The sequence below is a fragment of the Notamacropus eugenii genome, chromosome 1 (genome assembly GCF_028372415.1).
Source record: "Notamacropus eugenii isolate mMacEug1 chromosome 1, mMacEug1.pri_v2, whole genome shotgun sequence".
NCBI classification, from domain to species: Eukaryota; Metazoa; Chordata; class Mammalia; order Diprotodontia; family Macropodidae; genus Notamacropus; species Notamacropus eugenii.
Window position 1 is genome coordinate 351270190 of NC_092872.1, and position 14071 is coordinate 351284260.

Consider the following 14071-nt stretch of genomic DNA (forward strand, 5'->3'; position numbering starts at 1 on the left):
ATCTGGGGCAGGACTTCTGGCTGCCAGGGAAGCTGAAACGTTTCAGCAGATCAACTTTCCCAACCAGAGTGTCGGCTTACACTTCCCCCAGGCTCCGGGGGACTGGGGGACCTCGGCCCTCCCCTAGCCGTCCGCGATCCAGCCTCCCGGCGGCCAGACAAGTTTGCCCGAACTTTTCCTCCCTCTCTGTTCCACCCACCTCCCTCCTCTTTCCCCCACCCCCGCCCCGCGCCCTGTGACGCACATAATGGTGCAGGGCCCCGTCCCCGGGGCCGCGGCCAATGGGCAGCCGAGGGGGTCCCTGAAGAAGACCAATCAGCGGCTGCTGGACAGTTCCGGGGCCCTGACCTACCCTCCGGGGCTGCAGTGCGCCGGGCGTTAAAGGCGGCAGCGGCGAGTCGCCTCTCCCTGAATGCCGGGGCCCGGCCAGAGCCGGCTGGGGACGCGCGGGTCGCCGAAAGGAACCCTGCGGGGCACTCCCCGGGAGCCGAGAGGGGCCTGGCCGGGCCGGGAAGGGAGGACGCTTCTGCCGCTTCCACCATCCACTGTGAGTACGGAGCCCCGTACCTTCCTTCCCCGGAGCCCAGCCAACTCCCCTTCTTCCCCTGCATCTTCCCCTCGGCGCCCGTTCATGTGCACGGTGATAGCCGTGCATGCTAACACATATGTGTGCACATGCATGCACGGAGGCACATATGTGCATAGGCGCACACCCGCTGGACCGCTCACCTCCGTCTCCCTGGGGCAGCTAGACACACCTCCAGACCGCCACTACGGCAGCCTCAGCCTCAGCACAGCCCCCGCCCAGTGTCGGCTCCTTTCCTAGCCCTGGCCCTTTCCCACAACCCTACAGACCCCCGCTCCTGTCCGAGAGCCGTCTGTCCCAGGAGCTCATCCAGAGACCTGGGCTGGAGCCAGAGCCGAAACCGATCCCTCCCCTCCCCCTTCCGCACTCCGCCCCCCCCCCCCGCCCCCCCACCCTGCTCCTTGCGAGAGGAATCCGCAGACCGGCCTGCTGGCTTTGTGAGCCTTGTGCTTCCCGGGGTGCAGGGGGAGTTCCTGCCTAGAAGAACCTTTCCCCCTCCTCAAGCTGGCCGGAAAATGAATAATGATTCAATGACATGACAGGAACCTTTCCCCTCCCCCTTCCGCACTGATATCTGTGTAACACACACTATGTGTAGTATATCTATATAACCTGCACACCATTTAACATATCCGTATCTGGCAAAGAAAGTGGGTGGCACAGAGAGATACCGATATGTCCATTATGCCCCACCAGTATCCAGTAATGTCCAGAGGTGTTGGAAGAAGGTTGGCCACCCCTCCCCCCCCAAGCCAGGATTTTTTGAGGATAACCGATGGATGGGGTTGCTAGAAGGAAGACCTAAATGGATGAGATCATTGATTCACCCAAGTGTGTAACACAAATATCATGTAATATATATCTTTGTTGTGGTTAACCTATGTTTCTGTAAGGTGCTCTTTGTAAAAGATACACTCGTATTTCTATCTTCACTCATGACAACTCTCTAAGATCAAATAGTTGTTACAAATATTATCCCCATTTTGCAGGTGAGAAACTGAGCCTCAGGGAAATTGGGAGACACATGCTAGAGTACACTGCGTCAGGTAACATTGAACCCATGGCATTCCTGTCTTGTTTTCAATGCAGTGTTATCTCAAGATACCATAGAGAGGTAATGTTTATCTATACAGTGTGCATATCATATAGCACACACATATATACACATACAAAAGTAAATAAAAACCAACTGATATCAGTAAGACAAGATTCAAAGTCTGTCATAGAAATGTAGTAGCTATATGACCCTGGGCAAGTCACTTAACCCCTTAGTGCCCTAGTTTTTAAGACTATAAGTTGCAGAATAATGACTAATCTGTATCAGGAGAGGGAATTTTCTTCCTGCGAATGCCATAACACCAATATAATTTAATATTTGAAAAAGAATTAAAGTAAAGCATACATATCTGTATGTCTGATAGCTACAGCAAATACATTTATAGCTGTATAACATTTATAATTTATCACATAACAAGCATGTATGCACATATTCCTTTCGTTGGAAACAACACTGTTATAACATCTCTTAGTAGGACTTGGCCTCTAAGCCAGGTCTCTGTCAATGGGGATAGGCTTCCATACTCTCTCACTTAGACAACCACAAAATTGCTTGTCAGAGATAAGATACTTTGTAAGGACGTCAGGGCTGAATTTATGGCTAGGTTTAAGATACTGCAACACAAGTGCTCCAAAATGTTTGCTTACTTAATAATATAGTAGAAGCAGCGAACCAGGCTTTTGCTGTCATGGAACCCTGAATCTGACCTGGGAGATAGGGCTTGACTACACACCAATTAAGTGCTAGATTACATGGTTAAAAAAAAATATATGTATCAGAGAATGTGTGGGTCAGGGTGGTTCCTGGTTAATGAAGGATTGTGTTGGGCCTTGAACCCAGGGTAGAATTAATAGGAAGGGGGCATTTCACATAGGAAGAACATTGGGAGTATAAATTTAAGCCAGGTAGTGAAGGACTCCTACCCTTCACTGAGGGCATTAGGAGAAAAGAAGACTGGAGAGGTTAAAGAAGGCCAGATTTGCAGTTTGTAAGGCACACTAAGATTATTCAACTTTAAGCACTGGATTTGGACTCCCAGGTCTTGGATTCAAGTTCTGACATTATTTAGTACCATTGTCATCTTGGGCAAGTCAGTTTAACTCCTCTGTACTTCATTTTCTTTATTTTTAAAATAAGAAAGGTTGGATTATGATGGTCTGTTTCGCCTCTATGATTGGTCATTGGATTGCCCATGGTATGAAATAGGGAACTTGGCAAATTCTGGAGGAGGGGAGTGCTGTGTTCTAAATGATGTTTTAAGGAAAGAAGTCTGATAATGCTGGAGTGTGGGATAGATTGGAAGAGGGAAACTGAATTTAGGGAAGGCCCAGCCCTCCTGCCCTCAAAGAACCCCCAATCTGGTTAGAAAGACAAATAAATAAAAGAACAAAACGTTCTTTCTGTTCCACATAACATAACCCACCCTGTTCTTCCTTGATATTCTATTTCCATCTCCATACCTTATGTGTCTATTTCCCCCTCCCCGCAGGTCCGGCATGCCCTCTACCTTTTCCCATGTTTCCATTGAGTAGAATTAAGTAATATCCTCCTTCCTCGTTAAACCGTATTTAAGATATTGTGCACCACATTTTAAGAAAAATATTAGCAAGACAGATTATATTATATACAGAGAGGGGCAGCAGGAATGGTAAATGGACCAGTCAGTCATGCTCTTATTATGTTCCTAGGTATTGTGTGAAGTGCTGAGGATACAAGAAAGGCAAACATGTGGTTCCTGGCCTCAAAAATCTCCCATTCTAATGGGGAAGGCAACATGCAGTACCTATTATTTACATGCAAGATACATTATAAATAAAAGATAATCTCAGAAGGAAAGCCCTAGCTGTAAGGGAGGGAAACTGGGAAAGGCCTCCAGCAGAAGGTGGGATTTGAGGTTAGTCTTGAAGGAAGCCAGGAACTCCAGATTTAAGCAAGGAACGTACCAGATAAGAGACAATCAATGCAAAGGCTTGGAAGGGGGAGATAGAGGAACTGCCAGTAGATCATTTTAACTGGATCATAGCAAGCATGAAGGAGGGGAGTTAATAGAAGACTGGAAAGGTAGGAAGGGGCCAGGTTGTGAGGGGCTTTAAATGCCAAAGAGAGGATTTGGTATTTGATCCAGGAGGTAGTAGGGAACCATGGCAGTTTATTGAGTAGTAAGGGGATGACATGGTCACACTTATGCTGTAGAAAGGTCACTTTGGCAGCTGAGTGGAGGATGGATTGGAATTGGGGAGAGACTTGAGACAGAAAGAATAATTAAGCCAGTAATAGTAGTAATAGTCCAAGTGTGGGGTGATGACGGTCTATAGTAGTGTGGTGGCTATGCAAGTAGTGGGAAGGGTATGTATACAAAAGATGTTTTGAAGGTAGAGAGACAAGACTTGACAATGTATCAGATTTGTTGGGTAAGTGAAAGAGAGGACTTGACTCATTTGAGGATAACAATAAGTTTTCTAGTCTGAGTAAGAAAGATACTGAGTATTTTGTGGACCATTAACCTACATGAGAAAAAAACGAAGAAAAGACTTTTGTGGGTTGTTGTAGAGGCAGAGGGCAGCGAAGCGGTACGGTGGACAGAGCACCAAGGCTGGAGCAGTCAGGAAGACTCGTCTTTCTGAGTTCAAATTTGACCTCAGGCACTTACTAGCTGTATGACCTTGCGTAAGTCACTTAACCCTGTTTGTCTTAGTTTCCTCATCTGTAAAATGAGCTGGAGAAGGAAATGGCAAACTGCTCCAGTATGTATCTCTATCAAAAAAACCCCAAACGTGATTGTGAAGAGTGGGGCAGAACTGAACACTCACAACAGTAGAGGCATAATATAGCTCAAATATAGTGCATCTGAATGTTTGAAAGGCTGCCGTGCAAAAGGGATTAGATTTTTTTTTTGACCCCCACAAGACAAGTCATGGTTCAAAGGTAAAGGTTAAAGGTTCTATTTCCATATAATAATGCTACCAAAGTTCAAGTCTTGCCTCTTGATCCATATTGACTGTGTGATCTTGGGCATTGGACTGTGTGATCTTATTAGCGTTTCTGTAGGGCTTTAAGGGTTTGCAAAATGCCTCACTGTGACTCTTGAGATGTAGGTGATATTTAGTCTTATTTTGTTGTTTTGTTTTTTCTGTTGTCTTATCCAATTGGGACTCCATTTGGGGTTCTCTTGGCAAAGATATTGGAGTGGTTTGCCATTTCCTTCTCCAGCTCATTTTACAGATGAGGAAACTGAGGCAAACAGGGTTAAGTGACTTGTCCAGGGTCACACAACTGGTCAGTATCAGAGGCCAGATTTGAACTCAGGAAGATGTCTTCCTGACTCTATGATAGACCCAATATTCTATCCACTGTGCTACTTAACTGCCCTAGTCTTATTTTATAGATGTGGATACTGAGACAGAAGCCTTTTAACTGACTTGCCCATATCACATAGCTACTAGGTTTGTCTGAGACTAGATTTGAACTCAGGTCTTCCTGACTCCAAGTCCAGTGTGTAGATCTATATTGGCAGAAGAATTTCATCAGGAGCTCTCTACACTAATAAAATCATAGTTCCAATCCAAAAAAAATTGTACTCTTGATAATAGCTAATATTTTGGAGAACTTTGCAGTTTATAAAACACTTCACATCTATATGTATATACAATTATTCCACATCTGTGACATCAGAGCTATCTGACAAAGTATCAGGTTGTCTAGTGAGATAGGGAGCTCTCCATCACCAAAAGGTGACAGACCTCAAATAGAGGCTGTATCATACCTGTTTGGGAGGTTGGACTCAGGTTCCTCTAGCTCTGACATTCTGTAGTTCTATGATTCAAGTGTTCCCTCCATCTCTATACTCTAATGTCTTATGTTCCAAGGTCTCTTCCAACTTCAAAATGAGATCTTATGTGATTTGAAGACCCTTTCTTGCCCTGACATTTTATATTCTAGGCAGCTGGTTCCCCAGAGAATAGGATAGAGATCTTGGGGAGGGGGAGGTACTAATGCTGATGAGGGATTTGGAGGGGACCCAATAGTCAGGTGTGATGTTAGGTGTTTTCTTTAATTAAATGCTAGCTTACTTTAATTGGAAGTTAATGAAGACCATGGACTGGGCATTTCTATCAAACTCCTCAGCCGAAGCTGAATCTGAAGTAAAGGCATAGCTGACTTCTGGATTCCTTTGTCCCTGCTAGAGAAGGTGACATGGATTTGGAAGGACGGAGAAAGTGACAGCCAAGAAGCCTCAAGGTAGCTTTGCCTGCCCATGTCAGTTATTTCAGATTGCTGTCCCTTCTAGGAGATTTCCCTTGAGGCTGCTCAGACCGGGAACTACAGCTGAATTCAACTGCCCAGACATTTAGTCTGCTTAAATCAGAACAAATTCTACATTCTTGATTTGCTGTACTGATAATTTCATGCTTCAAAACATGAAGGATGTAACTGTATGAAAACAGCCCTGACAGGAAGATAATAATACAGCTAACATTTTTATAGTGCCTACTATGTGCCAGGAACAGCATTAAAGTTCTTTACAATTATTATCTTTCATGAGTCTCACAATAACCCTGAGAGGTAGGTGCTATTAGTACCCCCATTTTACAGATGAAGAAGCTGAGGCAAAACAGGTTAAGTGACTTGGCCTGGGTCATATAGCTAGGAAGTGTCTGAGACTGAATTTGAACTCAGGTCTTACTGACTCCATACCCAGTACTTTGGCATAGTCTTACATGCATCCTTGGTAATCTGCCTTCTCAAAATCTAAAGAGTTCATTCTTATACACAACATATCCAAAAGAGAGTTCTTTCTCTTTTTCTCTTCCTCTTCTTCAGATGTCCCTATTTGCCCCACTGAGAACAACACTTAGGTTTATCACCTCTGAGTTGTCCTTAATTCCCTCAGCTCACAAAGTCCCCACATGGTTCAGAGCCTTATTGCTCCCACATGGACTCTTTCTTGTCTTGCCTCCTGATTGGTCTCCCTGTTTGTTTCCTTTCTCCCCCATTCTCCACATGGCTGCCAAAAGCATCTTCCTAAGGCATGGGTCTCTCACCGGGTCATTCTCTTGCTAAGAAAAAAACCTTTCACTTCCTCCTGTTGACTCATCTTGGTTTAAATTCCTCCACAATCTGGTTCCCACCTACTTTTACAACCTTACTTCATCATACTCACATTTCTACATATTCCAGCCAATCTGGTCTAACTAGCTGTTAGCCAAATTTGGCATTCCTCTTCCTCTCTGTGTCTTTGCACAGGCTGCGTCTATGGCTAGGGTCCCCTTTCTCACCTCTGCTTCCTAGAATCTCTGGTTTCCTTCAAGGCTTCCTCAGCTACTTTCTTGAAACTGTTTCTGTCTTCTTCCAGTTGTTCTTTCCCTCCTCAGAATACCTTCTCTTTACTTATTAGTGTGGATGTTACATTGTATCTATTCAGAAGACTATAAGCACATTGAAGGCAGGGGCTGTTGCATTTTTAGCCTTGCGTTTACAGTTCATAGCATATTGCCTTGTATATAATATATATGCAATATTGCCTTATTGCCCCTTAATAAATAGTTGTTGACTTGAAAAGGAAGTGTTGTGAGAGTCAGGAGAACCCTTGATTCTCGTCCTTCTCCTGATGTCTACAAGCTGTATCTGTGGGCTTTCAGATCTTCATCTGTAGAATGTGGATAATACTAACTATTAGTCTTCTCAGGGCTTTCGTGAGAAATAAATGAGGTGTAATATACACTAAAGGGCTTTGCAAACCTTAAATTGCTCTATACAGTTCCACTCTCATTACCCTGTGGCCTACAATTCTGCAGGGAAGTCAGATGGAAAGGTAATACTACCAGTAATAGGACCCTGAAGACACTTCAAAAACATGATTGTGATGAGGAAGCTGTCTGTGGAGACTGATGTGGATGCATAGGAAACTCATTGGTCCTTAACATTTTGAAAAGACATGTTTAGAAGTTGGAAGCAAGGGCAGGTGTACCTGAAGGTGAATGAATGAGAAGTGTCAAGAGCATTAAACCTCCGAATGATCAAAAGGGGGTGGTTAACATTAAGGATCACAAAGGGACTTCTTAGCTACATTTGAGCCAAAAGAGCAAAGAAAGGAGGGATAGTGCCACTGGTAGGAGTGAATGGGGTGAATATAGATGGTAAGACAAGCCAAAACTTTCACCTTTATTCTCTTTTCTCTACCAAAAAAAAATAATTTTTTTCTAGGAATATTAGAATGGTCACCAGGGAGATGGGATCTAGGATATGTGAAGAGAGGTGGTGGTAAATAATAATCCTTGCCATTTATATAGGACTTGAAGGTTTGTAAAGTATTTTTTAACATACATTCCCATTTGATCCTCACACCAACCCTGTGAAGGAAGTTTTTGCTCTTCCTGTTTTATAGATGAGGAAGATGATGCTTAGGGAAATATTCATGGTGACACAACATTGTAAAGACCAGAGGCAGGATTGGAATCCAGGTCTCTTCTAAAGTCCCTGTTTCTAGGGTGCTTTGATTCTCTCCCTAATATGTGATAAGAGACTGTCTAACTGTCATGAATTGATTCCTAACATGAGGACTGGATGAGAACTCAAGAATGGTGCAGTAGAAAGAATGCTGTATTCTGGAGTTAGAGAACATGTGTTCAAATCCTGCCTCTGAGACTTGTTACACTGGGCAAATAACTTCATCACCTAGGCCTCCTTCCTCATCTGTCAAATGATAGGGTCAAGGAAGGTGACCTTTGGGGTCCCTTTTAGATCTAGGATTCTAAGATTATTGAGTGTCTCTCGGATGATTTTTTTTTAAACTGCGGAAAATTAGGCCCCACAGGAGTGGAGATAGGAAAATAGCTGGTTTTTAAAAAAACTATTTAGATTTACTTATTTTTTTTTTTAAAAAAAAGGAAAGTGGGTTGGATTTTCACACTACAAATCAAGTGAACTTGACTTTAATTCCCAGAACAACTCTAAGATATAATTAAGAAGAAGTTTGTGAGTGTGTAGAAGGGGACACGTGTAGTTACTAGGAGCCAGCTTGAGATTGAGAACACAAGGAATGCCAGGCCAACATTGTTTTATTTAAAAATTTTTGACAGATTAACTAAACCAATAGCAAGAATGCATAATGTAGGGAGTAGGAGGCTGGTCTTAGAATCAGGAAAGTCTGAGTATCCCTATAGCCATGAAATCATAAGTTCAGAACAGAAGTACTAAAAGCCAATGTAGTTAGGGGCTCAGGGGAATTCCACAGATCTACATTTCAGTACGACTTGAACAATGTCTACCTTTTACATCCTTGTGGACAGTATGAATAGATGTGGGATAGATAAGGATATATATACTTGAGTACATTAATAATAAGTTGAATGGAGCAGGCTTAAAGGGTAGTTGGGAAGACTGGAAGGTTTCTAACACCTTGGTGTGATCTCTCCTTCGCCCTGGCTATTCAGAATTTTTATCAGTGACTTGAATGAAGCAGACATCTGGTGGGCTTATCCAATTTATAGATATATGACTGAAAACTAGGAAGGCTGGCATATACAGTGGATGTCACAGGATCCAAAAAGATCTCAACTGACGAGAATGATGGGCTTGGTCTAGCAAGGAAAAATTCAGTAAGGGGAAATATACATTTAAAAAATCTAATTTTTGGAATCTATGTACATTCCTAGGGAATGTGCCTAGATAAGAGGAGAGTCTGTGTGAAAACAATCTGGTAGATCTTAGTAGGCATAGGAAGCCAGTACTCTGACATGGAAGCTAGAAAGCTAATCTGATCTCAGATTTCAGGTTGTATTCATAAAGACACAATGTCTTGTTCAATCAGTCCACATCTGGACTCATACTTTGGTCAGTTGGGGGTAGTCTGTAAATCCATCTGTCCTTTTCCACTTCCCACAGCAACTAGGGTGGGAACATAGGGATTATTATTCCCACTTCACATGTTTGGGAACTGAGGCTCAGGGATAGAGGATGGATGGTCCTGAAACCCAGGCTTCCCAACTCCCAGTCCAGGAATCTGTATCAACAAGGACCCTGGCATACACAGGAGGGCCTTCTATCACAGGTTCTTAGATCTGCTTTTCTAACAGGAAAGCAACTTTTGAAGGGTCAACAATCTACTTTAATCACGCACATGTATCATTCACTTAGTTCAAGGGAAAAAGTCAGCGCCCTGAAATTTAGAGAAAATACAAACAGAAATTGCAAGTAGGAATTACTACAGGGCTTCCAACTGCCTGACCGTGGACAATACATACATCATTACCAGAAAACTGCTGCCCAGAGTCTCATCTGGCCCAGGAACCTTCTTCCAAAAAAATAAGCCCCAAAGCAAAACCTCACTTCATAGTATGTATACTCTTTTCAGGGCTGGAGGGCATGACCCTTGTGACCCTTGTGCCTTATTAGAAATTAACAATCGGTGTCTGAGGCCTATTAATGGGCAGGGAAGATCTTTAACTCTTCCCCCCACCATCACCATTAACCTTACAGGCTCTTTTCATGATTACATGGCTAAGTAAATCAGCATCCAAGATGATCAGATGCTGGTTAGAGGAAAGGTGAATCATGGTGGCTCTTTGCAGTCCTTGGTTTAAATGCAGAACATAGTAGATAATAAAGCACTTAGCAAAGCACCTGGTACATAGTAGGTACCATATACTTGCTTATTCCCTTCCCCCTTCCTTTCTTGGTGGAATGACTGAACTTGGGGATGCCCTGAGCCAGGAATGTCCAACTTCAGTCTTTGGGGAGCATGTGTGGGAGGGGCTTTCTCATGTACAAAAGGTCTACAAATGGGTGAAGAGTGTACAGACTTGAGGAGGTGTACTGCACTCTGAAAACATTGAACCAATAGAAATAGACAACAAAAGAATTTCTATTTGTTGTATTTATTGGGGAGAGAAACATGGAACTGAACAACACTTAAGAAGACATCTCTTCTTGGATTGATAAGGGAAAGAATTTTGTCAGAGGTGGAATTTAGGGAACTATTTTCAATCAGTCAATCAGTAAACATTTATCAAGTGTCTACTATATACCCACCACTGTACTAAACACTGGGGAGACAGAAAGAGGCAAAAAGACAGTTCCTCCCCTCAAGGAAGTGACTATCTAATGAAAGAAAAGACTTGGCTTAGAGGAAATTGTAGGAAGGAGACAATTCCAGGCATGTAATTTTCGTTGCCAATAGGAGCCAGTTTTGAGGGAAAGAATGGTTGTAAATTTGTGAAGTCTTTGAAGTACCTGAACCCTGTGATAAACTCGGGCCTTCCTGTTGTGTCACCCATCCTCTGGTAATTCTTTAAAAGAGAAGGACCTGAGGGGAGATGAGACTGAACCTACATTTGAATAAATGGTGAAATTTTAGGCCCAGAAAGGATTTTTTGGGGGGAGAGGGGGGAGGAATTCTTCATTGTATTCCTCAAATCTTAGCCCAATAGACACTTGCCATTTTACCTATGGGTAAAACAGGCTTTAGCCTGTTGTGAAGGTAATTATGGTAGGGCTTCAAGGCCATTTTCAAGGCAAAGGGAAGGTGGTTTTTACAATGCTTACCCATTTGACTCTGGTGTCTTTTCCTTCTCTCAGGCCTGTCCACACTCTCCCAGCCCCCATGCCGTGGGTGCCTCGTGGCTCCCTTTGTGACACCAGCCCCCAGCCATGCCCTGGGATGTCAAGCGACAAGGTGGTGGCCTTGACGGGCCATCCCAGTCCCGGGCCCAGAAGCAATGCAAGAAGTCATCCTTTGCTTTCTACCAGGCAGTGAGGGACTTATTGCCTGTGTGGTTCTTGGAGGACATGCGAGCCACAGAAGCCTTCCATTGGGAGGAAGGTGGACGAGCCAGCACCTACTCACCCTCTGAGGCCCTGCTGTATGCCCTGGTCCACGACCACCAACCCTATGCCCACTATCTGTTGGCCAAGTTCCCCCGGGGGGCACTGGCAGTACCTAGCCGCAATTTCAGTTGCTGTCAGTCTTCATCACCACACCTGGCCTTGGCTGTCCGATATAACCGTGTACATATCCTGCGCCGCATCTTGCGGACCATCCGTGACTTCCCAGATGAGGAACGTGCCCACTATCTGGACCGCCGGGGCTGTAGCCGTGTGGAAGAAGGCAAGACCTCTTTGCACGTTGCCTGTGAGCTGGCCCGACCTGAGTGCCTCTTTTTACTGTTGGGCCATGGTGCTTCCCCTGGGCTGTGTGATGGTGCTGGCAACACTCCCTTGGACCTGCTGCTCCGTCGGGTTGGGCAGGACGCAACAACCACAACCACAGCTCCAACAGCTGGTGATCCTCTGGCCCTGCTTGACTTGCTCTTCCTCTACATGCCCCCAGGCTCTGCATCCCCCATGCAGAGAGAGCTGCTAGGTGACCGGGTCCGCTGGCAACGCCTCCTTGGGGAGGAAAAGTTCCAGTGGCTCGCTGGCTTGGCCCCACCTTCCCTATTTGCCCGGGCCATGCAGGCCCTTGTGAGGTCCATCTCACCCCGTCGCTTTCCTGAAGCCCTAGATGAACTGCCTCTTCCACCATTCCTCCAACCCTTGGATTTAAAGTTGAAAAGTTAGGGGCTCAAATGGACAGATGCCCACCATCATAGCTGCTACCGGAGTGTTGCAATGGGTGTGTGTGTGTGTGTGTGTGTGTGTGTGTGTGTGTGTGTGTGTGTGTGTTGGGTGCATGTGTGCAATGGGAATGCATGTGATATCTTTCTCTTGGAGGCAGGTACTAAGCACTTGTTTTATGAAAACTATTTTTCAGAGTTGTCTCTGGCACTTTACATATGTATGGAGATCTATATCTACATCTATAATGCACTCTATATTTTGTTTAAAAAAACCAGACAGCTGACAAGTTGTCACTGGAGTTTTGGGGGAATTCACACCAGCCGTTAAGGGACTGAAATGTAAAGGAGGCTGTAAGTCTGCTACTGTAGTAGGAGGGAGCCAATAAACACTGGGAGTCTACATTGGTGGTGTCTGTTTTCTGAAGCCTGCTCATCTGGAAAAAAGAGGGAGGAGAGGCAGAGGAAGAAAGAGGGAGAGGGTGGGGAGGAGAAGGAAAGGAAAAGTAGGGAAAGGATTGGAGAAGGAGGGAGCCTAGGAAAGGAGGAGAGGATTAAGGCTTAAAAGAACCACTAATCTGAGTCATGGAGTGGGGGGACTGTGTGGGAGTTCATCAAGAGCTTTGTGGGCACCACCCAGTCACAGCTCTCTGAGTCACTGGTTTTACTGGCTGCGTGTCCATTTTATTCTTTTCACCTCTGTCTAGACACGCATTCTGGACAAAGGCAAGATTCAGCAGAAGGAGCCCTTGGTTGGGAGTCAGGAGACTGCCCTTCCTCTGCCACTGACTTCCTGTGTCACCTTGAGAAAAATCCCTTTCCCTTTCTGGGCCTGGATTTTATAAGCTACAAAATGAAGGGTTTGGATTATATCGTTTTAAGGCTCCTTCCAGCCGTGACACCTTCCAGATGTATTCTGTGTTTGATGATAACCAGAATGTCTTCACTGAGCCTTCCCCCATCCTCCTTGCAGCATATATGCCCATTTTATTCTTAAGTCCTCTAAGGGGGACACAAAAGAGGGAAAAATCTTAGCTCCTATCTGGGCGTTCCAAGACTGGCAGGGGCAGAAGAAAATATTTATCCCCAGACAAAGGTAATCAGCAGTGCCAGGCTGTATGTGATCAGTGCCAAGTCAAAAGTACAGCTAGTCAGTGCAGTGGGAGTTCAGAGAATAGGTAACTAACTACCTTGCCTAAGGAAGTCTTGCTGAAAGAGAAAGACTTTGACCCTCTGAGAACTTAAAAGCTGAATAGGATTCAGGAAGGCAGGCATCCTGGTCAAAGGAACAGTGTGAACTTATGTGGAGAGGTGGGAGAGGAGGGAGGAACAAGATATGTTGGGGATGAGAGAAAAACTAGTTTACCAGTTTGGCTAGAGAGGAGGATGTGGGAGAATAAATGAATGAAAAAGTGTTTGTTAAGGCCATAAGATGTAATAAACCCTGGGAATACAAAAACAGAAATGAAGATAGCCCTTCCCTGCAAGGAGCTTACATACTAATTAAGAGAGGGAGACAATACCATGGAGTGGTAGCCAGGATGAGGAGGTTATTTTGTTTTGGAAAGTAGATTCACAATTCAAACCCAGTTATTCTGAACTCAAATATAGTATCCATTATATGTTGCTGCCCTTTCAGAGGCCCTGACCTACTTTTATTGTCACTAAGCTCTTTGTATCCTAGCACCAGGAGAATCAACAACCTGTCAACCTATATGTACATATATATATGTATATGTATGAATATATATATGTACATGTATATTTGTATATATAAAGTATGTGTGCATATATTTCTGTAGACATATATATGTATATGTACATATATATCTACATACATGTATGTATCCACACACATATATATGTATATAGTCA

General features: G+C 44.3%; 1 protein-coding gene across 3 annotated transcripts; it reads left to right on the forward strand.

Annotated features, from left to right (window-relative positions):
* The first annotated feature begins 408 nt into the window (after positions 1 to 408).
* On the forward strand, positions 409 to 12601 carry ANKRD9 (ankyrin repeat domain 9). 3 transcript variants are annotated; one of them, XM_072630173.1, is made up of 3 exons: positions 464 to 547; positions 1576 to 1632; positions 11220 to 12601. In XM_072630173.1, exon 3 carries the CDS (start codon positions 11292 to 11294, stop codon positions 12198 to 12200), a length of 909 nt encoding a protein of 302 aa, XP_072486274.1. In that variant the 5' UTR covers positions 464 to 547; positions 1576 to 1632; positions 11220 to 11291; the 3' UTR covers positions 12201 to 12601. The 3 variants fall into 3 exon arrangements, with proteins under 3 accessions (XP_072486273.1, XP_072486274.1, XP_072486275.1); XM_072630172.1 differs by lacking the exon at positions 1576 to 1632 and having other exon boundaries at positions 409 to 547; XM_072630174.1 differs by lacking the exons at positions 464 to 547; positions 1576 to 1632 and adding an exon at positions 5811 to 5882.
* Positions 12602 to 14071: the final 1470 nt, after the last annotated feature.

What these genes read in the sequence shown, in the direction of transcription:
- ANKRD9 (XM_072630172.1), top strand. Translation starts at nt 11,292, where the DNA reads ATGCCCTGGGATGTCAAGCGACAAGGTGGTGGCCTTGACGGGCCATCC.